Genomic DNA, 23,805 nt, shown 5'->3' on the forward strand with positions numbered 1-23,805 from the left:
AAACCCAGGGCAGGCTTCTCCCATGCCCATACCTGTTAAGAACCTGACTGAAACAGTCATCCTTCTGTGCTCCATGGCCGTTCTTTGCCCAGAGGTGGGGAACCTTGCTTTTGCCGAGGGCCATTGGATATCTGTAACATCAGTCACGGGCTGTACAGAACTATCAACTTAACAATCAGCTTGCTATAGGCATACTAAACTTTGAGTTGCACCTGTGGTTGCCTTAGCAGGGGCAGGCCAGACCAAGCACTTTCATGGGCCTCATCCAAACCTGATGTTTGCCTACCCTATAAACATCCTAGGGCAGACCAGCCCACGTGGAAGAATACCTGTTGTGCCTCCTTGAGCAGTAACCAGGGATCCTTGGCATGCATTTGGAACACTTGGATTCCACAAAGGGAGTGGTGACCTCCAGAAAAACTAAGAACTGGGACCCAGGGCCCTGATCTCTCCTCCCTCTGCCATCCCTCCAACCCCACCACTGCTGGTCATCTTCACCCATGAGTTCCCACGGTCAACAACAGAACAGCTTTCATTGTGATGGGCACACAAATTCAAGGTCATGGAAAAGTTCCCACAGCTCCATGGACTGAGAAGCGCTGGGCCTGCAAAAGGGAGTGCACAGGTTGGGGGTAAAGGAACTGGACAGAGACAGGCCATCAAGTGGACAGAAGGCTTGGAGACCCGAAGACCCAGTTCTGTGCAGTATCCAACAATCCAGCGAAAAGCAAGCAACTGCCGAGGGACTGTTTGGCTTCTTGATGCACATACACAAAAATCTATTTGGAGGGCACCAGGGCACCCAAAGAGAGGAGCCATGGTATTCTGGAAAACAGATCCAGTGCCACTTCCCCACCTCAAGCCCTTCCTAGTGTTGGGTGTTTCCTTGTCCTGCTGGTCACAGAGCCCAGAAAGGACTTGGCAGCATCTTTCCTCCCACAGCCACCCCAGAGGCAGGACACACCTGCCCCAGCCCACCAAGCCCAACCTCCCCTGCCACTCCGCTCTGCACGTCCAGTGGTAGAATCTGCAGCTATCTGGATCTGGGACTTGGCTGGGTGAAGCTGTCAGCGAAGTAAGCACACAAGCACACGAGAAAACAGCAGTCCTGTGTATATTTAACAATATATATTTATAGATATTTTCTAGATCAGTACATTCAGTTTTTAACTTGTTTTTTCTTCACAAACAGAAGAACTCTTACAATAGTAGACTTTCTAAAATAAATACTATTAAAATAGAGCTTCAAAATAAATATTCTATACAAAGGAAACCTTCTGTGGTGACTTCCGTGGTGGGGCGAGAAGGGGCGACAAAGCAGGGACGTGGTGGCATGGGAGCCGGCAACAGCTCTTCTGTGTTTTACATGAAACCGGACTGTGGGACCGCGAGGGGAGAAAGCAAGAGAAGACAACGCACAACTTGTCATCGACTGTCACAGTAAGCAGAGGGCGGGAAAATGGTTACCCGAGGCAAGAGCCTCAGGCTGGCGGGATGCCCTAGGAAACTGCCCCATCCCACCAGACATGCCCTGGGGCGGCCCAGGGAGGCCAGCACGCTGCAAGGCGACAGTCACCGGGCCTTCTGCTCCCCGACCAACCCCATTCCTGTGTCCAGCCTGGGAGCAGTCATCATCATCTAGCCAGCCCTTCCTTGGCAGACTCGACAAGTCAAAGGACCACGTGCGCCTCTCAAGGTCTTCTGTCTCCCAGAGACCCCTCGAAGTGCCTGGCCTTCACAAACCCACCCTCTCATCAGAGGGGGCAGCTGAGACCCTGCATAAATGCCCCAGACCCAGCAAGTCCCCTAAGCCTTGTTCCAGGCAGAACCAGCGCCCATCCCACGGTTAAGAAGAGCAGGGACCAGCTGGCCCTTTTGCAGAAGAGGCGCAATGCAGCCGTCGGTGAGGGAAGCCGTCAGCCAGAGCAGCTGCAGCAGCGCACCATTTCTGAGCACGTGGTCCTTCACTGGCCCTTGACTGGCTTGGGAATGGGGGCGGGGTAGTCCAGGGCAAGCGAGCTTTTTCCTTCTGTTTGTGCCAAGAAGCCAGAGAAAAGCAGTGCTGCAGGGTTGCTACACAATGGAACCGGGAGAGCCGAGGGCGCTTCCTTCCCTCCAAGCCTTGACCAGGAGCACGCGGGGCTCATGTGGACTCCTAGGGCAACTTCCACCACACCCACCTGGCAGGATACACACAAGCTAGCATGGGGGAAGGACAACAGAGCAAACCAAAACCCACAAAAATCCGTGTTTACATCTATGTACACAAAAAGGGTTCAGGGGGCTACTTGCCAGGAAACTGTCAGTGTGTGGCATGCGTGCATGTCTGCATGCATGCACACACAACTCATGTCAGTTGTCCATGGAACACGAGTGGGGACCACCAAGCTCAAAGTGCAACCTGTCACTGGGTCCAGTTTCCCCATGGAGACCAACTGAGGGAGGGGCTCTGGGAAGAAAAAGGCAGAGACCTGGAGGGCAGAGGGTTGGAGCCCACCCCCGCACGCCACCACCCCCTTCAGTTAACATACGTGGTTGGCTGAACGTGCTTGCTTCCTTCCTCCCGTCCCCTCCCATTGTGCAACATCACCTGTGCAGCCATCGCCAACAGTGGGAAGGGCAGCTCCAACAGTCAGTCTCAGAGAATGCAGATACAGTATTCTATACTCGCCTTTTACAAGCTAGCAAGTGTTACATAAATAAAGCTGAACAAATACTGAGCCTGCCTTCCTGCACTCAATAAATACCTACGGTTATAATTAACAAAGCTGAAATCATAAGATGTTACTACTAGTCTCCAGAAGGGAAGAATGAAGTCATTGGAAAGCTTTAGGGACACGCCCATCCCAGCCACCTGCCTCCTTCGTAGAGGCAGGTTCTGTTCCTGTACTGGAGACGTGACAGCAACTCTGCCTAATGCGTATCCAACCTTACCTGGGGTAGCTCTTCGGAGCCGGGCCACCTCCTCTCATCTTGGAAGGGGGACAAAATACTACACAAAGCAACCCCCCCATACACAACAGCCAGGTCAAGGACCAGACACACCACAGCTTTTACATGCAACAAGTCCGTACCCACTGGACACACTGCACCCGAGTCCTTTAGCACCGTGACCAGGAGCTGCCACGTCTCTGGGGGCTGCCAGTGGCGGCGGTGGTGGTGTGGCTGTGCACAAGAGCAGGGCTCAACCCCCGCGGCCCCTGCAGGACCTCTGCCCCACCGCGGCCACCTAACACTAAGACGGACTCCTGGTTCACCAGCTCTCTATTTACAGATAAAACACATCACTCTACACAAAAGGCTGAGAGCAAGCAGCAGAAATCAGGAGAGAGGAAACCCAGACCCAGCTTGGCTCCACTGCACTTGTGCCAATGGGAGGTGCCACCTCTCTTCTTTGATGTTCCAATCCTCTTTTTGGTGGGCAGGGGGATTGTGTTCCTTGAGGCTGCTCGCCCCCCAGATTGTGAAATCAGCCCTTCGTGGGGGTGGCCCAAAAGGAAGCAAGTTGTTTATTATTATTTTTTTAAAACACCAGTCAGCATCGGGTTCAATTATTCTACAAAAACATCGTGACTGGGTCCAGGGACCTCAGCCTCATCAGACTCATTGGCAAAATGGTATTTGGTCTCACACTCGCTGCGCTGGCCTTCTCTACCCGTGAAGGTTCTGGTAAGGATCTGAGTAGAGAACTTGGGACCCGCAGCAGGCAGGCAGGTCTGTGACTCGGTAGGACCCAAAGGATGGCATGATGAGCCGAGGTCCCCAGGAGCAAGGGGTGAAGCTGGAGGGGAGACGCGCACGGCGCAGCAGCTCCTCGATCCAGCCGGCAGCTCCAGGGGCGAGAGGAGGACCCGGCTGGCGCTCCCCCGCTGTCCCGGCTTCTCTCTGTGGGCTCCTGCGTATGTACAACAGGGTTTGCTAGGGCGTTCTACGCCTTCCCCGAGTCGCTGGGGCAGATGGGCACAGAGTGAGGAGGGGAAGGAGAAGAAGGTACAGAAGTCAGGACTCCTAGGATCTTCCTCCGAGGTACCCTGGTCCTCAGCAAACAAATCCTCCCAGGCAGCCAGCTCCTCCCAAAATAGCAGGAAGGAGGGCGCTGGGACGGCATTGAGGCAGCTGCGACTTCCGGAGCTGTGTCCGCATGTGTGCTCCATCCTCTAAAACAGACAAAGATCCTCCCAAAGCACACCCTGTCCCCACCACCGTCCGTCTGATGCCAAGTTCAGGACCCTGCAGAAACCCCAAGGTGCTGCTGCTGCTTCCTTCTGGGGGACTGAGGAGGGCTGGGTGCATCAGATCAGATCCGCAAGGTCAGCCTCAGGAGGCCGCCAGGAGGGACACAACTTCCCAAGCAGGAGCGCTGGGGCCTGGGCCCGAAGCGTCAGAAAGGCTTGTCAGGTCTGCTGGCCTTGGCGTCCCCGGGAGCCGCCTTGCAGATGACGCTGTTCGTGTGCTTGCAGCGGCAACCTGGGCGGCGCAGGCGGTCGTAGCCGCGCTGGACCAGCTTCACGCAGCCTGTGGCGGGCAGGTAGCAGAGCAGGCAGGGCAGCACCAGGGAGAGGGCGCCCATGAAGGACCAGCGGGCACAGCAGTTTGAGCGAGAGCAGGAGCAGGGGTGGTCGGCACAGGAGCCCTCATCGTCCTCGTTGGTGCAGTGGTAGAAGACGCCCTGCACCAGGCACATGCACGTGCCGTAGTTGACCAGGGTCTGCGCTGAGCACAGGCACTCCTGGTTACAGACCCAGCAGGAGGGCAACGTTCGGGGGGAGGCGCACTCCTTGCACTTGCACTTCCCGCACGCCTCGCACAGCAAGAAGTGTTTGTCCAGCTCCAGGGGTGCTGCCGGGCCCTTGAGGTCCAGCGGCTTGCAGTGGACCACCTTGGGCTGGACACGCACTGCCCTGGGTGAGGCCTGGTCGGCCACAGGTGGCGGGGCCATGTGGTCCAAAAGCCGCTGGTCGGAGGAGGTGCTGCTGCTGCTGCTGACGGAGCTGGGGCGCCCGCTGAAGGAGATCCAGTGGTGGGTGACGTCCTGGTCGCAGCGGGCGGGCGTTGGGGCCAGCTCGGGGGCCCCGCCCCGGGTCCGCTTAGGGCCAGAGGGGGGTGCCAGGCCGGGGTTGTCTATGTAGTCGTTCTCCGCGTGGCTGGCCTTCATCTGGTCGATGGGGAGGATGGTGAGTGGGTGCTGGAGCCTGCCGTGGGGCACCCGGCCGTCGAGAAGGGGCTGGACCATGACCGAGCTGGGAGTCAAGGGGACGCTCTGTGGGATCGGGGGCTCCATGGGGCCGGAGGTCCTGGGCTGCGCTGAGAACAGGCTTCTAGGGGCCCTGGGAGGGGGTGGGGAAAAGGAGAGAAGGGATTCCAGGCATCAGTGCACAGCCTGTGAACCGCCCACTGCCCAATCAGGTTCCCACCTGAAACAGGGACTCAGTTCCCTCAGTGAAATTTCCAGGAAGTCCCAAAGCTTAGGTGACTGCTGGCCTCCCCCCAACCACTAGACATCTGTGGAAGCAACACTGAGGGAGCAGCAGTGAGTACGCGCCGGGGAACTCTTGCTCGGCGATGGTCACTGACACTTAACAAAAAATGCTCCCGAGCATCTGCCACCCCTCCCCCTAGCGCCCTTTACCAGTCACAGAAAACCGAGGTTAAAGGGCAGCTGGAGCTTCCTCAGAGCGTGCAGCTCGGCGGCTATCAACACAGGATCTGGAACCAGACCCAAGTGTGCAGTGTCACTGTGGCCTGGAGGTGTTGCTATGAACCAGTTATTTCATCTCTGTATTTTAGGCATCAGTTTTTCCTCTATAAAACGGGTTCTTGTGAGGATTAAGTCAGAGAACACAATCCTGTAGCTAGCATACTGCCAGGCATATCTTAAGTCCTCGACAGCTTTATCGCGATCCCTGAATAGAACCACTTGGAGTTCCCTAGCCCTGACAAGCTGGGGACAGCATGGAGAACACAGCCGACAGTGCTGATGCGCTCCCCTGGGGTCCGTCTGCCTTTGCTTCTGAGACTGCCCAAAGAATGCCTGCACATCCCGGGTACTGCCTTACTACCTCTGCCGCTTGTAAGAGCAGCAACCTGCAAGCTGCTAATAACCGCTGGGCAGGTGCACTTCTGACAACTTGGACAGCAAGTCCTCGAGGGGCACTCGCAGCGCCCATGTGCGAGTGCTGAGCTGAATGTTCGGCCTCAACACTACTTACTTGAAGAGCGGAGCCAGCCCCGGGTCGGTTTCTGATTTCACTGAGGGAGTGCAATTTTCACTTGGAATCTGGCCAGAGATTCAACTGCAGTGCCTGACACGGAACCCCAGGAAGTCACTTAAATCAAAGAGCGGAAACGGCTTGGTTCAAATTTAGAAAGTGCACATTGTTTTCTATTAGAAGTGCCATTTCCTCGCCCGCTGACCTTTGCGTTTGGAATTCGGCTGGAGATCAATTTAAAGAAAGAGCAGCAGAAGGCCATGGCCTCTGCTCAAGAGGACCTGATCTGGAATCCAAGGGAGCTGTCAGACTCTGGGAAGATCCCACCCCAAGCTGAAGAACCTCAGGGGAGTAGGAGCAACAGGGGAAGAAGAGCTGTTTCTTTTTTTTTTTTTTTTAAAGGGCCATTATGAATGGATTAGGGGTGGGGCTTCAGTAAAGGCTTCCTCTAGGACAGCTGATGCCAAGTCTGCTGTGGACACCTGCCCGCGCCCCCCCCCCCCCCGAACTCACTCTCGCTTAGCAGTGCCTGTAGAAGGAGCAGAGCAGGGTGGAGCCGGCACACCACTTCCCCGACATGGAGACAACGGTTTGATCAGAAATAGTTAAGCTGCTGGGGAAGCAGTGCTTCCTCTGATGCCTGCAGCCAGTCTAAACTCAAGAGCTAGTTTTAACCGAGAAGTTCAACCAGGGGATAAAAGGGGGTTATCCACAGGGCTCGCATCTGTGTATCATCTATACCACTAAACGCAAAGAAAGCATCGCCTTTTTGGCAAGGTTCAATGCTCAGTCAACTGATATTTCCCATTCACACGGGGCATCAGCTGTTGGCTCCACTCCCAACACCCTGCCTGCTTCAAAGATGCCAGCAGTTCTCTCTGCACTTCGTTTCTGCTGTCCTGGAGAAAACCTGCATAGTGGCAGTGGCTGTCCCGGAGTTCCCTTCTGATAGTGGGGCATCACCTTCGGGGTCAGGTCCGAACTTGACCATGGGGACCACACAGGTCCCCACCCTGCAGACCCTGCTCGGAGGAAAGGACCGGAAATGGCCTTGGATAAGGCTCCTCAGGCCCTGCTACCAACCAGGGTGTCTCGGCCACAGCACTCACCCCTAGCCAAAGACAAGAGGACTCACTGATACCAGAAGCCCAGGGCAGTGTCCTGCCAACACCAGGGGCAGCTTGACGATGGCATCGCCTCATACAATTGGGCTTTTTTGTCTCAGGGCTGGGACTGGCACTAGCCGCACCGTGGGCATCCATAAAGTATGTCCACTCTTCTTATCCAAGTCAGTCGCCACAGTGCTTGCAGATGAACCAAAAGGCAGAGTCCCCGATTCATGGCCAAAAATTCCAGCAGGAAGCCAAGTGGGGAGCAGCCTCTGCACGCACTGGGGATGCCGGCCTTAGCAGGGCAGGCTCCTCGCTCCAGAGGCAGCTGGCAGCATCTGGGCCTGAGGCTGAGTCCAGAGGTGGGGGTGGGAGCCCGGCCCACGATGACTCAGCTCTCTTGGGACAGGCAGCATCCAGCGGCTCCAGCAGGCAGCCTCAAGTCTATCTTCCCCATCACAGCCCTGATGGAGGACTCCTTCCGGCCACCAGCTCAGCAGAAACCCGTGGCAGGCTCGACGGCCCAGCACCGCGAATGTCCTAGGCTTTGAGGCCTCACCTCCCCATAAGCAGGGACCCTCCATGGCTGACAAAGACAAGCAGCTTCCTGAGTGGCCTGTCTGAAGACCCCTCAGCACGGCTAAATGATGTCTCAGGGGAAAAAAAATAAAGAAAAAAAAAAATGCCAGCTCTCAGTGTGGCTTAGCAGATCAACTGCCACTCCCCGGACACACCCACCCTGCAGCCTGAGCTGCGCTGTTGATTTTAAGTGCAGTTTCCTGCGTACCCTTTTGCTTCCCCTGTGAGGAAGGAAGAGATTTATAATATAAATAGGAGACAGGAGGCTTTGCCTCATTTAGGCTGTTTGCAAGAGGATGATGGCCAAGTTGGAAGACTCTGGACACAGAAACAAAGCCAGCAGTCCAACTTAGCCAACGCAGCACCTCTATCAAGTTTTAGGTGGCGGACTTACAGATTAGCAGGAGTGGGGAACTTTCTCTCGACTCAGTGTCCTAATAAAGCATCGTAATTACTGGCATAATTACAGGTGCCAGGCCCTGTGTTAAGCCCTCAACGACTTCTTCTCATTTAAGCTTCACCATCACCTTGGAGGACGGCACCCATTTTGCAGAGGAAATATTGGAAGCCCAAAGGGTCACAGAACTAGCATGTGATGAGGGCAGGATTTGAACCCAGACAGCAGAGGCTCTGGAGGCTCTGGGCTGCCACATTGCCCTGGCTTACAGTGATTCCTGGGAGACCCCCTAACTTCTGGGTATCCACGGAAAAAGGTGTCACAGCCAAATACCCCCCCCCCCAGCCTCCACCTCCCCACCTGCCATCAGCTCTCAGTTCCACATGCCCATTTCCTAAGTGGTTCCATTTGCAGTTTTCTTAAAGCCTCATTTGTTAGGCGTTCACTACCAAACTGTCCGTAAAAGGAAGCCCTGGGCTTGAGGAGAATCCCCGCACCTTCCCGCCTATATCAAGCTCAACATGAAGGTCCCTAGGCCCCTTCCTCTACGGGGCTTCCTGATCCAGGTCTGTGGGCAGCAGGATGCTTAACACCCCAGAGCAGGGGTTGGGGGAAGGCTGACAGTGCCCTCACACCTGTGGGGAGGGGGCTGTGCATCTGGCCCTTGGCCAGGCTGGCTGCAAAGACTCCAAAGGCATGTGCTGGGGTGTGCAACTGAGATGCACCCACTCACACTCTCCGCTTGGGAGACTACCCCTAGGAAGGGAAGGGCACTGGGAAAACCTGCCAGCAGTACTTTGGAAGCTATAGGTCCCCTAATGACAAAATGGCAAGAGACTCCCAAAGAATGGGCAGGTGCAGCCTCAGCAGGTTCTTTTAGGGAAGGTGGTTTAACCCAGGGACAGCTCGGGCCAAGAGCCCACCTACCACCTTTGCTGGGTTCTGAGACAGCATCCCAGTTTTAGTTAATGAAGCTACAAACCAACGATGACTTGGTGCTTTGAAAAGCACTGTGCGCGTGGGGAGGGCTGATGGTGAGGGAAGCCAGGGACTTGCTCCTCCACGTACCCTACAGAGGAAGGCAAGCTCTGCCAGGAAAGGCCCCACTGGGAGCATAAAACATTTAGGCAGCTGGATTTGTCTGGGAATCCTGTCCCCTTTTCCAGCTCACACGACAAAAGTGAAGAATGGCTTTTCCTTACTGAGTCCCATCAGCCGTCTGGCTTTTCCTTTCTAAGTTCCATCCTCCTCAAGCCATCATCCCCAGCACACAGATGGGTGGCAGTCTTGCTGGCCTCTGGGCTCTTTTCATCAGCTGCAAGTTTTCACCTCACTGTGTTACCCACCCCTCTTAATTGTTTCAAGTCTGCTTAGATCCCCGTACTGATGCATGAGAACCCCAGAAGCAGAAAAGGGAGCTAGAAAAAGGAGCCTGCCAGCCACGGGCACAGTTCAGGAAGCACCAGCCCAAGTCAAGGTCAGGGTGCACCAAAAACCCTGGATCCCCAAGGGAGGGCTCCTTCCTCCAGACACCAAGACCCTATTATTTCTCTCTCTGTTCTCCACCAAGACCCGAACTGATAATAATAGAATTCAGCTTACTCCTGGGACAGGGGCAGGAAATGACTTCTCCCCCAGCCAGAAAAAGACAAGATGACCCGAAAAGGAAACCACTCTGCTGCAAGTGGCCACCTGCCCCGGCCCTCCCCTCCTCTCCCCTCCCCTCCTCCGCGAGACCAGCACATCTGTGCTCCCTCCCAGTGCCCTGCGCTTCCTCCTCAGATGGGGGCTTGTCCTTGGAAAGAACAATTGTGATCACAGCTGAAGGCGAGTCCCATAGGCCACACCAGGCCCCGCAGTCCCCAGCCTCATTAGCTGGCCTGACCTGCAGGGTGGCCCAGAGCCTTGGGGCCAAGAACACTGCACACTTCATGGTGTTGGAAGATAGGCCCTCCTTCAAGGAAGGAGCCCAGTCCGTGGCAGTCCTCCTGGTCCTGCACAGCAGGGGTCTGTGCTCTCTCTGTAGGGATCCATGCCTGGCAGGCTCGCCTCACCACCCGCTTGCTCTGCCTTGGCCCGGCCCTTAGCTTGGCCCAAAAGGAGCAACACAGCTTCCCATATGGTGTTGTTCATCATTTTCTTCCTCTGGCTCTATGCAAAAAGCAGAAGTGCTCCAATGAGTCACTGCTTTCCTTTGTCAGGGAGCCGTAGGGCTGGCCAGGAGATGGAACCTTCTCCACTCTTCGTTAAAAGCCCTATCACACCTATATCCCAAACCCCTTATCTTCAGCTAGGTTTCCATACCCAGAGGCTTGGGCCAGACTCCTCCTCACCCAAGAGGTTACTTCTGCCTCAGAGGAGGCCAGATGACAAGCATGCTGGATTCAGAACCAAGTGAAATGACATTGACTTTCAAAGAAACACGGAACTCCTCTAAATAAAGGTGGATGACTCCTTCCCAGGCTGGCCAGAGAAAGAAATGTTCATGGGGCTCCAATCTGGACTTGATGCCATTTAGCATCAGAAACTGGACTCCAAAGACCTCACAGACTGGCCCCAAGGGGTGAAACCCCAGAGCAACCTGGAAGGCCACTGGGTTAATTGTTTGTAGCTTTTCTATCCTCTCTTAATTTGCACAAGGCAAATCAGGTTCGCCAGGGGTCAATGAACTGGGCAGGCGGTGGAATTCCAGAAAGCTCCATCTGAGGAAATGTAGGGACTGCTTTCAGAAGGATGCAGACAAAGGTGACAACTGTGCAGACCCCATGCCCTGCGTGGGCCTGGAACTGTTCGGGGTCTGCATGCCCTGCCTCCCCGTACCCCCCTCCCAGCCCAAACTGAAGCCTCAGCAAGATGCTGCTATTCACAGAGAATCATCTGCAAGAGGTCATGGGAACAGATAGGAGGGAGTTCACACCCCACAAAGAAGGGGCGACTTCTACACTCAGAATTGAAAACTGGAAGATAACCAACAGATGCCTTCAAGTCATCCTCACCTGGCTGTCCACTGGGATTTCAGAAATCTGCTAGCAAAATGCCCCTGGCACCACCTCCAAGGTTACAAGCTATAGGAGCTGAGCTGGTCAGCATGTGCCCCAGGGCACTAGGCTACGGACCAGCAAGGAGCCAAGGAGCCCGTTGGCAGGCCAGGACCCTCCCCAAGGGAAGGGAAGAGGAAATGCAATGTCACACTGGCCAAGTCTGCAACTTTTTTCTCACCCTTGAGAGAGACCAACTGCAGCGTCCCCCCGCAACCCCCCCCCCCCGCCACTCCCAGTCTGCCCCACAGCCGCACGAAAGGAGAAAATGCTGGACATTTCCGATGTTTATGCTCCATTTGTGTGACGATCCCCAAGAACACTCAACATTGTGAAATCCACCGGCGCAATATTGAGTAGGGCCCCTGGCCAGACAGAGCTCGTTAGGAGATTGATAAGCCCCCGTTTCCCGACTGCTCTGGGCCTTTTACCTGTCAGCTCTGGACCCGAGAAGCTTGTCAGAAAGATCAGCGCCTGGGTCAGCTAACCAGGCAGACACGCGCTGCCTCCCACGCTCCGCAGGTTCTCTGGCTTCTCCCCAACCTGGGGACAGTCTTGCCGTCCATCTGGAGGCAGGACAGAGGGGGCTGCGACTGGGTCCCAGCGCCCCAATGACCCCACACCTTTGCTTCCCGCACTGACTGTGCTGGGGGCTTCCCCAGTCTCACTGCGCCATAAGGAGGCCTCCTGCCCTCACCCGGGCCTGGCAATATGGTTGACCATGCAGCAGCTGGGGAAAGAAGCCGCCAGAGTCTCCCCTCTCTGCCCACCGTCCAGCCTCTGCACTCGGTCCCTCCGTCTTTAAGCCGTGCAACCATTTTCCGCCTCTCTCGCCTCCTCTGCCCACAACCCCCAGCCCCCAATCAAAGAGAATTGGGAAACCGTTCTCTTGCACAAGAGCAGCTACTGTCTAAATGCTTTTTGATCGTCTGCAACGGAGGGGGAACTGGGCACAGCCCTGGTCCCAGCGGCAGAGCCAAGCTCCAGCTGCCCCGGGCTGGCCAAGCCCGCCCTCACCCCCCTCCATGCCCCCGTGGCCTTGGCGGCGGCTCTGGCCTTTCAGAACGTACCGTCTCTATCCTCCTCTCTTCCCGGTGATGTCAACCTTGGTACCACCAAGAAGGAAGGAGCCTTCCCTCTCCTACGCACGCCATCTCTTCCTCCAGCTCCCACACGCCCCGCGTTATGTAAACGCACCTTCGGCCCCCACCACAGCCGTGGCGCGGCCCGGGGCCTGGCACAGCTCGATACTCAAGGATAGGGAGGCACGGGGCAGCCGAGTTGCCTCGGGCCCTGCGGAGGCCGGAGAAGGGGAAGGCAACGGCACGTCACGAAATGCGGCAGCCGAGCAAAGGTCAGACGGCAGAGAGCGGCCTCACCGACCACCGGGAGCAGGAATGCCTAGTCTGGGCCGGCGCCGCGCTGACCATCGCGGGGGAGCCACGAGGGAAGGAAACCCGACGTCGAGCGTAGGCCGCTGTGGCGGGCTGGGGAGGTCCACGCACGGCTGGCGCCGTGGGCATCGAGCCGCCGGGTGGGCGAGGGCGCCCCCCGGACCCAAGCGGCAGCTCTTGTCCAAGTGCAGAGCCGCGCGCTCCTGCGCCTGAGGCGGGTGGCGGCGGCAGCAGGATAGAGACCCGGCCACAGTCAAACTCGCGGGACACGCTCGGGGCTTCCTGAGTCACACAGGACCGGGAAGCCGGGCTCGGCGGCGCCCGGGGGTCGGAGCCGCGGCGCCCGGCAGCGCGCACCTCCAGCCGGGCCGCGGGCGCCAGCGGGCTGCGGCGCACCGCAGCGACCGAGGGAGGCTCAGGCGGAGCGAGGCAGCGCTGAAGCTCGGCCAGAAAGAGCGCACCGTGTGCCCCGGCCCGAGGGGAGCCGCGTCGTGGCTCGGAGGGGGCGACTTCGGGTCCCAGCCCCGGCCGAGGACTTACTTTGAGGAGCCGCAGAGTCACCAGCATCGCTCCCCGTCTGTTTGAAGCCTCGAGCCCAGGCGGGTCAGCCGCCGCGGGATGCGCAGACGCCGGCAGTAGGAACCGGCAAGGCTGCCTGCGCTCCGCAGCGCCAGCTCCGCGCTGTCAGCTCCGCTCGCAGCCTCCGCGGCGATGTTGCAACCACTGCCTGGGAAAATGGCTTTTTTATGAATGGGAGGGCAGGGAGCGCCAGTGCGCACGCGCGCCGTCCGCGATTCTATGAATGGGTGGGCACAAGAGACCCCGTGCGCGCATGCGCCGCGCTCCTTTTTTTTTCTTTTCTTTTTTTTTATGAATGGGGGGCCGGAAAAGAACTTAACCCGTGATTGCTGGGGCTGCCTCTCGCTCTTCCTGGGGCCGTCGTTCTTTTACAAAGGGGTGGAGGTTGTTGCCTTTTTTTTTTCTTTTTAATGAATGGAGGGCGGTGGCGACTGCAGCAGCTGGCTCAGCTGCGCGGGCTGCAGCCCTCCCAACCTACGAGAGGAGGTAAAGGCCACCTTCACGCCACTGCGGGCCCGGGCAGCAGCCGTCCGTGCCGCCGGGGGGCGGCGGGAGCTGCGGCCTCCGGATGCGGGGCTGTGTGCAGGGCGGGGGAGGACACACCTGGGGTTGCCGCCGGCAGCCCAGGGCGGGGGTGGGCGGGCGGACCCCTGCTGTGCTCTTTCTCCTTCTGTACTCGGGTGGCGCCTAGGGGCGTCGGGGGAGGGGTCTTGAAGCTTCGTTGACCAAAAATGAAGAACAGGCCTAGTCTCCGTATCAGCGGAGGGCGGGGTGGGGGTTGCTGAGTGCATCCGAGTCCATTCCTGAGGCTGTCTTCCGCGACTGCAGACCACCCCTCCTCCCACTTCTTGGGTGTGGACGGAGGCTGGGCCGAGGCCTCTTCCGGCTCCAGTACCCCCCGGGGCGATTCTGGCCGCTCAGCCGGGGGAGGCCTGACTCGCGGCTCCCCCCGCCCCAGCGTCATGTCTGCAGTGCTTGGGCTTCTCCCCGCCCTCGGTCGCCCTGGCTGGGTGTCCCCTCCCAACCCCTGTCCCTATCTGGGACCACACTGGACGCTGGCCTGAGAAGCCGCTATGCACTGCAGGCCTGGGGCCGGGTGCGGCTCTAGGCGCCCGCCCCCGTGCCCCAGCTTCCCCTCGGGGGCTGCAGGAGCAGCAGATAACCGGCCAGGTGGATGGGTGGAGCCGGCAGCGCCTAAGATGCTGACGGAGAGGCCGCGAGATTAAACAACTGGGCTGGAGCCGGGAGAGGACAAGGAAATGGCCAGGGACCCCTTCTCCGCTGTTAGGGGGTGGGGGGAGAAGGAGGGATAAGCCCAAGCCGGAGAAACGATCAGCCCCCAGCCAGAAGGCTGAATCCCGGCAAGCAGATAGCCGGCGCCCAGGAGCAGAGAGACTGGAGCCTCCGGGGAGCCCCGGGTAGAGGTAGCTCTGGCGCCGCGGCGGTCGCGGTCGCGGGCCTGGGCTCCCTGCAAGGTGCGTCATGCCAGGGTCTGCTTTCCCCCGCGGGTTGTGAGGCCGCCCTTTTCCAACTACGCCACCACAGGCCTGCGCCTGGCTTCAGAGAATCCCCTGGCAGGCTCCCAGCGCAGGGCAGAGCTCTGGCCTGGCGCTGGGGCTCCCCACACCCGCAGGCCCGGACCTGCGCCCAAGGTCACCAAGTCCTGGTCTGAAATAACCCGTCACCTGGCAAGCTCACCTCTGTGCACTGGGATTTCTGTGCCCAGCTCCTGGGAGGCAGCAGGCCCTCTCCAGGGAACCCCTGTCTTCCTTTCGGGGCCAAGACCTGCCTTTACAGCCAGGGCAAAACTCTAGCTCCGCACAAGGGGGGATGTTACAGGTGCTCAGGAGTTCCCCTTACCGGTAATACACTTCAGTGTACTGCTTCCACTCCTCAGGTGTGGAAATTGAGGCCAAGGAGCCTGCACCTGATCAGTGGAAGTGCCGGTGGATTGTAATGAAGGTTTTCTGGGTCTGTTCGACCCAGTTCTTCCTGGTTTGCTCCCTACCCTCAGCATCACAGGCCCAAAACCCTGCGTTTTGCATGTCATCCAAGCACTTAAGTAGCTAAGCTTTTTGCAGCCGAGTGTCCACTGTGGTCCTTATTCAAACAATTAGAGGGATAAATAGAAAGAATAAATACATCCTTTTAAAACCAAGGCAGAAGAGGAGGGTGGGGAGAGGGAGTTTGCCATCCTGTAGTCTTTATTAAAGGAATTAGCCAAGAGACAGGCAGAGTTCCATTTCCTGGTCTTTTTGTCGACTTTCCCCTAGGAGCAGAAGAGGAGACCCCTGCTGGTGGAGGGGGTGGGGCGAGGGAGGAGCCCCCAGTCTTGGGCTGGGAGGGGCTTCTGATCATCTACACCGGGATGATTCAGTGTCTGCGAGGGCGCCATATTCTGGTCCTGCTCGAAACCCATACTGAGGAGGGTTTGGGGACCGCATTAGGAATTCATGCACTGGTCTGTTGTATGCTGAGGCCTGCCGTGCCTTTGAGGATTGCCTAGTGAGGGACAGATGGCTCTCCCGCCCTTGTGAGGCTGTGCTTTGGGAAGACAGACTGTGCCCTGTCTAGAGCAAAGTGCTGGGGGGGGGGGGGGGGGAGGTGTGGGAAGCATGCGGCTTAGATTGGGGCAGCGGGACTGCCTCTCAGCTGGGGCTCCAGTGGGGAGTTGAGACCAGGAGTCTGAGAAGACGGAGCTAGGGCAGAGGGAATTTGAGTGAGGACCCTCCCAGGGGAAGAGCTGGCCTGCTGGCCCTGGCAGAGGCCCGGTGGCCACAGCCTGCTGAGCAAGGTTGAGGTGAGCAGTTGAGGTGCCATCCTGTTGAGGATTTTAAGTGGGGTGCAGCACCATCTGACTTGTGTTTTTAACCTCATCAACAGCCCCGTGGCCAGGCAGGGGGGTTTGGGGGTGGTGGTGAAGGGACAGGGCGGGGCAGGCCAGGTGCTTGCTGCCCAGCAGGTTGAAGACACCACATTCATTCTTGTGGACTGAGAAGCTGGAGGCTTGGGGCTGGGTTTTCAGGTGTTTTTTCTTGTTGTTGTTGTTCTTTTTCTTCATCTCAGTCTGTTCATTCTAGAGGTATCCGAGGACTTCCCCAAGTGTAACTTGTCTACTAGAGGCTGATCCAAACAAAATCGCTTTCCTGTGTATGCTAATGACAGTCTCCCCTAAACGAATGCCTTCACCCCCACCACATGGTGGCCCCCGGAATAAAGAGGGTTCGATTTTGTGTTTTGGTTATTAAGCTCCTGGCCTTGCCAGGATCTCTCAGATGAGTTAGTGGGAGTGAGGAAATTCAGGGATTCTCATTCAAGGATATTCAATATTCTTAGAACCCTTACTGGGTGCCGGTCCTAGTCTTGGTAGGTTTTCAGACATCATGTTGCTTTAAAATGCAGTATCCTCTCAGGTCAGAACTCTGAGCATCCATCTTATTTATTAATGCCACCAATTCCAGCACAGAGCCAGGTGTTAGGGTTACAGTGAAGAAAGATACCTCTTGTTGCCAGTAGGGAGCTTACAATCAGTGGTGATGCCATGGAGAGGAAACGCAGGTGCTTTCCTCCTTAACCTCCATCAGCTGCCTCATTTCTGAGTTCCACAGATAGCTCGCAACTTTGTATCCCGTGCTAAGTATTGGAAGCAGAGTCCCTCTACCCAGGTTGCCTATACAGCTATTCTGGAATTGCTACTGTTTATATTCAAGCAGGGGAGAGAGATGGTTAAACAAATAGTTCATCCAAGAAGGATTTTGTTACAGTCAACACCAGTGAGGCATACAAAGTACAGAGAGCAAAGGAGAGGGGCACAGCCCAGGGCCCTGCAGAAATGCCAGGGGAGCTCAAACCTGCAGAATTCCAACACAGCCTGGCTGGACCCACGATGGAAGGCCTGCAAGCAGGAGGGATCCTTGGGGGCTGCTACAGAGACAGAGTAGGTCATCCTTTAAAGAAGGGAGAGCTGTGTTAGAACCCTGGGCTGGCACTGCCCCCCTAAGCTTTCTGGCTCAGCCAGCATGTTCAACTATTTGCAGCTTTGGGGTCTGGAAAGCTTGAAAGAAGTGCAGACATCGCAGGCTGCTGGGGTTAATCCTAACGTTACAAGCTCTGTAGCTGTGCACAAAGCACTCCAAAACCTGTGTGCCTCAGTTTCACCCTCTGTAATATGGGAACTAAAGCTGGTACAGATAGGACACATAAAGCATTTAGAATAACACCTGGGTAGTGTAAAATAAAGACTGGATGATGAATCATTGCATCCAGCCATTCTGGCGCAAGGAATGCATCAGATTTTTAAAAAGATGAACCTATTTATCTAGGTCATCAAAAACGCAGAAAGATGGGTGAACGTGCAGTGTCTGAATGTGTGGCTCCAGGGCTCGATTCCAGCTTGCTGTTAACTCAGACCCTGAGATGAGCAGCGATGGGTTCCTGCCTCCCAGGTGGGAGACCTGCATTGAGTTCTGAGTTCCTGGCTCTGGCTCCAGCCCAGCCCCAACTTTTTTGGGTGTTTGGGGAGTGAACGTGTGGATGGGAACTTTTCTCTGTCTCACTGCCTCTCAAATAAATTAAATAGTGATAATGTTTAAGATGATATTAGAAAAAAAAAACTCAGAGAAATGCAGCCTAAAGTACAAAAGAAGTTTATGAATAAAATATTCAAGGAATTACACTACAACTGTCATTGCTGCTTTAAGCAGTCTGATCTCTGCGGGACAAAAGTTGTATTTTCAGTTGTGTGACTGGATAGCTTAAGTAGCTGGTTTTACCATGACCAGTATGGGTGCTTGCTGGGCCTCCGTGGTGGCAGATGGTGTGATGTGAGGTGAGTGCACCGTTGCATCTCTGGGGTCAGTGTGGGAGAGGGGCTTAAGCACGTGGTGATTCTGCGTCATTCTTCTCAGCTTTCTAGCAAGGGGCTGCATAGTTCCTCGGCAGGCTGTAAGCGGCCTGAAGCTTTTCCAGTGACATAGCTCAAAGCCCAGTGCAAGCCACTGCTGCGGTCCTCTGGTTGTTCCGTGAGACAGGGCAGTTGTAGAGATGTCCACTTGTTCCCGCGGAGCCAGGTCACTTGTCCCCTCTTCCCCGGCCTCCCCCCAGGACCTTCGGTTTTCTCCCTGCTGAACAGAGCAGTGAGAAGGTGCACAGAAGAACCTCTGTCCGAGACCTCCCTCAGTACAAGTGTGGTTTCCTTACTGGTGTGAGGCATTGTATCAGCTTTGGTAATGAAGCATAGTTCAAGTTCACATGCAATGCAAGCAGGTTGTCTGTTTCCCAGGTGGGCACTCAGTGCAGAGCAGCTGTTGTGAACAGAGAGAGAAGACATTAAAACAAAATGAAAAAAAAAAAAAAAAAAAAAGTCCGAGAGCAGCCCCTCAGGCCTTGCTTGGCAGCCAGAAACTCCAGGGTCACCTGCATCGTCGGATGATGCAGTGGCCGGAGAGCTCTGACTCAGGGGACTTAAAAAAAAAAAAGCCAGAAAGGTTTGCTTATTAGAGTTACAGGAAGAGAGGGAGAGATAGATCTGCCATCCACTGATTCACTTCCCAAATGGCCATACTGGCAGAGGCTGGGCCAGGTCGAAGCCAGGAGCCTGGAGCCCCATCCTGGTCTCCCTTGTGGGTGCCTCATCTGCTGCTTTCCCAGACGTATTAGCAGGGAGCCGGATTGGAAGTGGAGTAGCCAGGACTTGAACTGGTGCTCATAAAGGATACTGATGTAGCAAACTGTGGCTTAACCCACCGCACCACACCCATCCCCACTTTTTTTAAGATTGATTTATCTGGGGGCTGGTGCTGTGGCGTAGCGGGTTAAGCTGCTGTCTGCAGTGCCGGCATCCCAGCTTGTTGCTGATGTGCCTGGGAAGACAATGCAAGATGGCCCAAGTACTCGGGCTACTTACTATACCCATGAAAGAGACCCAGAAATTGCTTCTGGCTTCGGACCGGCTCAGCTCCTGCCATTGCAGCTATTTGGGGAGTGAACCAGCAGATGGACGATCTTTCTGACTCTCCCTCTCTCTGTTACTCTGCCTTTCAAATAAATAAATAAATCATTGAAAGGCAGAGTGATACAGAGAGAGAGCTTCCATCTACTGGTCCACTCCTCAGTTGGCCACATTGGCCTGGGCTGGGTCAGATCAAAGCCAGGAGCCAGAAGCTTTTTCCGGGTCTCCCACATGGGTGGCAGGCTTCCAAGCACTTGGGCCATCCTCCGCTGCTTTCCCCAGCCCATTAGCAGAGAAGTGGATCAGAAGAGGAGCGGTAGAGACTTGAACCTGCGCCCATATGGAATGCTGAGGTTGCAGTCAGTGGCTTGACCCGCTGCACCACAGTGCCAGGCTCTGAGCGCTTCTTTTTCTGCCCTGACCACATAGTCATGCCACTTCATTTGCTCATTCATTCATTCAGTGTCTTCGAGGTAATGGGCACTGTGCCTTATGCAGAGTATAGAACCGTGAATAAGTTAGAGGACTCTACTGTCTGCATGCTTAGTCTAATGACGGGAAGGGATAATACAAAGTAAAACATCCGAGATTTCAGATACCAGGGTACTGAGAGTGCTTAGAGCGTGCGTGTTAGGCCTCTTGATGGATGCTGCTGAACACACCTGCATCCCAAATCTGAGTGCCTGGGTTCAATTCCTGGCTCTGGCTCTCAGTCCCAGCTTCCTGCTAGTGCTGATCCTGGGAGGCAGAGGGAATGGCTCAAGTCACTGGGTTCCTTCCACGCGTGGGATGAGTCCCCAGCGCAGCCGTGAGCTTCAGCCTAGCGCATTGTGAGCATCTGAGAAGGGAACCAGTGGACGGTGGCTTTCCGACTCTCCCTCTGCCTCTCAAGTAAAAACAATTTGTAAATTTTTTTTTTTTTTTAGTTTTTAACAGATTGACTGTAGTTCATAGATACAGTTCTAAGAAAATAAAATTGTTAAAAATTCATAGAAAATGAAATTAAGAAATAACTTAGTTTTGGTGCCAAAAAAAAAAAAAAACCACTTAGACATCCATGGGTGGGCATTGTCACACAGTGGGACCCGCTGCTGCTTGGGACTCCTGCATCCCATGTTGGAGCGCTGGTCCCGGTCCTAGTACTTCTGCCTTATACTAATGCGTCCCGGGAGGTGGCAAAGGGCGAGGCAAGCACTCAAGCCCACCATCCGTGTGGGAGAGAGACCTGGATGGCATTTCAGGGTCTGGACATTAGCCTGGCCCAGCCCTGGCTATGTCAGCATTTCAGGAGTGAGCAAGTGGATGGAAGATCAATGGGTCTCTCAATCTCTCTCTTTCTCTGTTTTTGTCTCTCCCTCTCTGCATGTCATTCCATCTTTCAAATAAATTTTTAAAAATTTAAAATACCAATTTGAAATCCATGTATATGGAGAATCTTCAAAAAGTTCATGGAAAACACATATCAGGAAAAAAATCATGCATGGGTTGCAAAACTTTTATGCACCCAAATAAGTTTATCTTCTCATTCCATTTCCCTTAAGCTGTTTCAACTTCTGTCCTGCTGGTCAAATCCCTGGAGGAAACAGCAGAGGGATGTGGCAGAGACCAGGGGAGGGAGGTGGGCCCTTGGGGAGCTCTGAGAACACCTGCCCATCAGCAGGAGGCTGAGGACAACAGCTACACTGAGGCCAAGGAAGGAGACTCTGGGGTCAGTGCTCCCCCTGCCCCCATACTCCAGAGACACCAGCACCTCTGGCCTCCTGCTGCAGGTGTGCACCTCGCCCAGGCCCTGCGGCGTGTGCAGCCCAGGGAGGAACGGCCAGCATCCTTAGCCTGTTTTCCACCTGCCAAGGAGCCCTTAGAAGGCAGTAGTCCTTTCTCACTTTGTGCAAACACATGTACCAAGCAGTTCCACCAGGCAGGATTTCTTTATTTTTTAAAAAATGTAGCTGAAAGCCAGAGAGAGAGACAGAAATCTTCCATGTGCTGGTTCACTCCCCAGATGCCTTCAATGGCTGGGGCTGGACCAGGCTGAAGCCAGGAGCCTGAAGCTCCATCCAGGTCTCCCAAGGACATCGCCTGCCATATCACAGGACACACACTAGCAGGAAACTGGTGGATGGCAAAGCCAGACTCTGAACCCAGGCACCCTGATCCAGGGTGCAGGCATCCCAGACACCCTGAGCACTTCACCGCTGTCCCAAAGGCCTGTCCCTTAAGTAATCTTTTTGTGGAAGTATAGTGTACTAGTTGAACCCTGTGATGTGTCCAGTACTCCACCACCTCTCATGAATAAAGATAAGCGATTTCACATGACCCAACGCACACACGTCCAGGACAGTGAACAAAGCACAAATGTCCTGCTCGTCGCGTTCTTACCAAATGAACACAGCTTTGGAACGAGCATCCTCATCAAGAAAAAACTTGGACACACCGCCCCCAGATAGGACTGTGAGAGCCCAGACTGTGCCAACTCCAAAATATGCTTCTCGGGCATGTTTTGATCTGGTTATTCTGAGATGCTGCACACAGCCATAGCTCTGGGAAGCCACAGTTTTGCAGAAGGAACCCCCCCTTAGGAAGGAAATCTATGCTAGTAAGAGTCTGTATCAAGAGGGGACTGCTGCAGACGCCTGTCATCGCCCAAGAGGCGCTGGCTGCATAGCGGGGCAGACTGACCGCCAGCAGGCCTTGGAGCTGCCCCTTCCTCACTCCCCATGCCCAGGTCCCCAGCTCCTATTCCTTTCAGTTTTCTTTTTTTTAAAAGAACGTTGCAAAGAGAGACAGATCTTCCATCCTCTGGTCTACTCCCCCAATGGCTGCAACAGCCGGGGCCAGGCCGAAACCAGGAACCTGGAACTTTGTCAGGATCTCCTACACGGGTGGCAGGAGCCCAAGCACTTGGGCCATCTTCTGTTGCTTTCCTAGGCGCGTTAACAGGAAGCTGGATCTGAAGTGGAACAGCTAGGACTCGAACCGGTGCTGGCGTTGCGGGTTGAAGCTTACCCCGCTGTACCGGCCTCGTCTTTTCTGAAGCTTAGGTTGCTGTATCTGCTGCAGTCATCTCACCCTCCTCCAAATCTCAGGCTTTGTGATGCTCCCATGCATATGCAGGTAATTGAATATGGGTTTTCTCTCGCTGATCTGCCTTGCGTCAGTGTAACTCATAACTCAGCCAAAGAACCTGGAAGGGTGGAGAGAAGCCATTTTTCTCTCCCTGATGGCACATTCTGGAAGCCCCATTCCTGCCCTTTCCATCCACCTTAGCTTTTAGTGCCACAGGTTAATTTGGCCTATTTTTAAGCGGAATTATACAGTATAGACTTTGTGTATGAGAGAGCTGAATCGTGTTAATGCGTGTAGTGGTAGTATCTTTTTTCTGTGCTGTATAATATTCCACTGCATGGATACACTGTAGCATATTTACATGTTCTACTGTTATTGATATTTAACTTTTTCCAGTGCTTTTGTGTTAAGACTGCTGCTGTTCTTCTTCCTGTATATGACTGTGGTTGAACACATTTGTATATTGGCAGGGATATATTGAGTACTGAGTCTACTAAGGTAGGTATTTCCAAGCATTCTTCCAAAGTGAGTTTACCAGTTCACTTTGTCTGTAGTGCATTGTTCAGTGTCTCCTGCTGCTGAGCCCTTGGGCCAGGTGCTGTGTGAAGGATGCGTGTACATATGCTGTCACACGTGGAATAAGTCTCTGTAGGGACAGGGAGCGCAAGTCCTAGCCTGTGTTCAGTTCTCAGGTCCTCTCTGCCCACTCACCCTTGTGACCTCGTGGAGCAGCAGGAGTGCAGGGGCTCGGAGCACTTGGGGCCTTTTGCCTGTTCCTTTGCTGAACCATGTCTTTGGAACAACTAGCAGGATCTGTTCTGGGCACTGAGAATTCACAGGTCCTGGGGACAGAGGAGGCTTCGCGCCCACGGAGTGTGTGTTCTGGTTAGAGGAGGTGGGTGGTGGCCAAGCGGCGATGCGTGCCAAGAGGCGCTCAAGCCGGGTGCTGTGGCCCAGCAGGGAGGGTGGGAGAGGCAGGGAGGTGGCAACAAGCACGGGCTGGAAGGAGCAACGCTTCAGACCGATGGTGGCTGGGGCGCAGGCCCCAAGGCGGGAACAAGCTTGGTGTGTGTGAGGACAAGGGAAGGTGGACTCTGGTGTTCGCTGCCTGAGCAGGACATCTGTTTCAGACAAGACAGCAGACACGGGCGGCGTCAGGTCGCGCAGGCCTCGGGGGCTGTGGTAAATACTTCTGCATTTTATGGTAAGGTGAATGGAAAGTCTTCAGAGGGTTTGAGTAGGTGGCCAACGCGCGTTAATCTGCAGGAAGATTTAAAAACCGTTATATATGGTGGGGTGTTTCAAAAAGTTCATGGAGGCACCATGATTCACTAGGCTAATCCTCCGCCTGCAGTGCCAGCACCCCGGGTTCTAGTCCTGGTTGGGGTGCTGGATTCTGTCCCGGTTGCTCCTCTTCCAGTCCAGCTCTCTGCTGTGGCCCAGGAGGGCAGTGGAGGATGGCCCAGGTGCTTGGGCCCTACACC

General features: G+C 55.3%; 1 protein-coding gene and 1 long non-coding RNA gene across 3 annotated transcripts in view; one reads left to right on the forward strand and one right to left on the reverse strand.

Annotated features, from left to right (window-relative positions):
* Positions 1 to 1,113: 1,113 nt before the first annotated feature.
* On the reverse strand, positions 1,114 to 13,472 carry SPRY4 (sprouty RTK signaling antagonist 4). Of its 2 annotated transcripts, none has more exons than XM_008255157.4 (2): positions 13,267 to 13,472; positions 1,114 to 5,327 (listed from the first exon to the last, which is right to left on the reverse strand). In XM_008255157.4, exon 2 carries the CDS (start codon positions 5,279 to 5,281, stop codon positions 4,382 to 4,384), a length of 900 nt encoding a protein of 299 aa, XP_008253379.1. In that variant the 5' UTR covers positions 5,282 to 5,327; positions 13,267 to 13,472; the 3' UTR covers positions 1,114 to 4,381. The 2 variants fall into 2 exon arrangements, with proteins under 2 accessions (XP_008253379.1, XP_069932356.1); XM_070076255.1 differs by lacking the exon at positions 13,267 to 13,472 and adding an exon at positions 12,403 to 12,760.
* A 130-nt stretch (positions 13,473 to 13,602) lies between these two features.
* LOC138850172 (uncharacterized) overlaps positions 13,603 to 23,805 on the forward strand; it is a 52,557-nt gene continuing 42,354 nt past the window's right edge. The window contains exon 1 of the long non-coding RNA XR_011389781.1: positions 13,603 to 13,791. This is a non-coding gene — a long non-coding RNA (uncharacterized lncRNA). The remainder of the gene's footprint in view (positions 13,792 to 23,805) is intronic.

The sequence above is a fragment of the Oryctolagus cuniculus genome, chromosome 6, assembly GCF_964237555.1.
Source record: "Oryctolagus cuniculus chromosome 6, mOryCun1.1, whole genome shotgun sequence".
Taxonomy (NCBI): Eukaryota; Metazoa; Chordata; class Mammalia; order Lagomorpha; family Leporidae; genus Oryctolagus; species Oryctolagus cuniculus.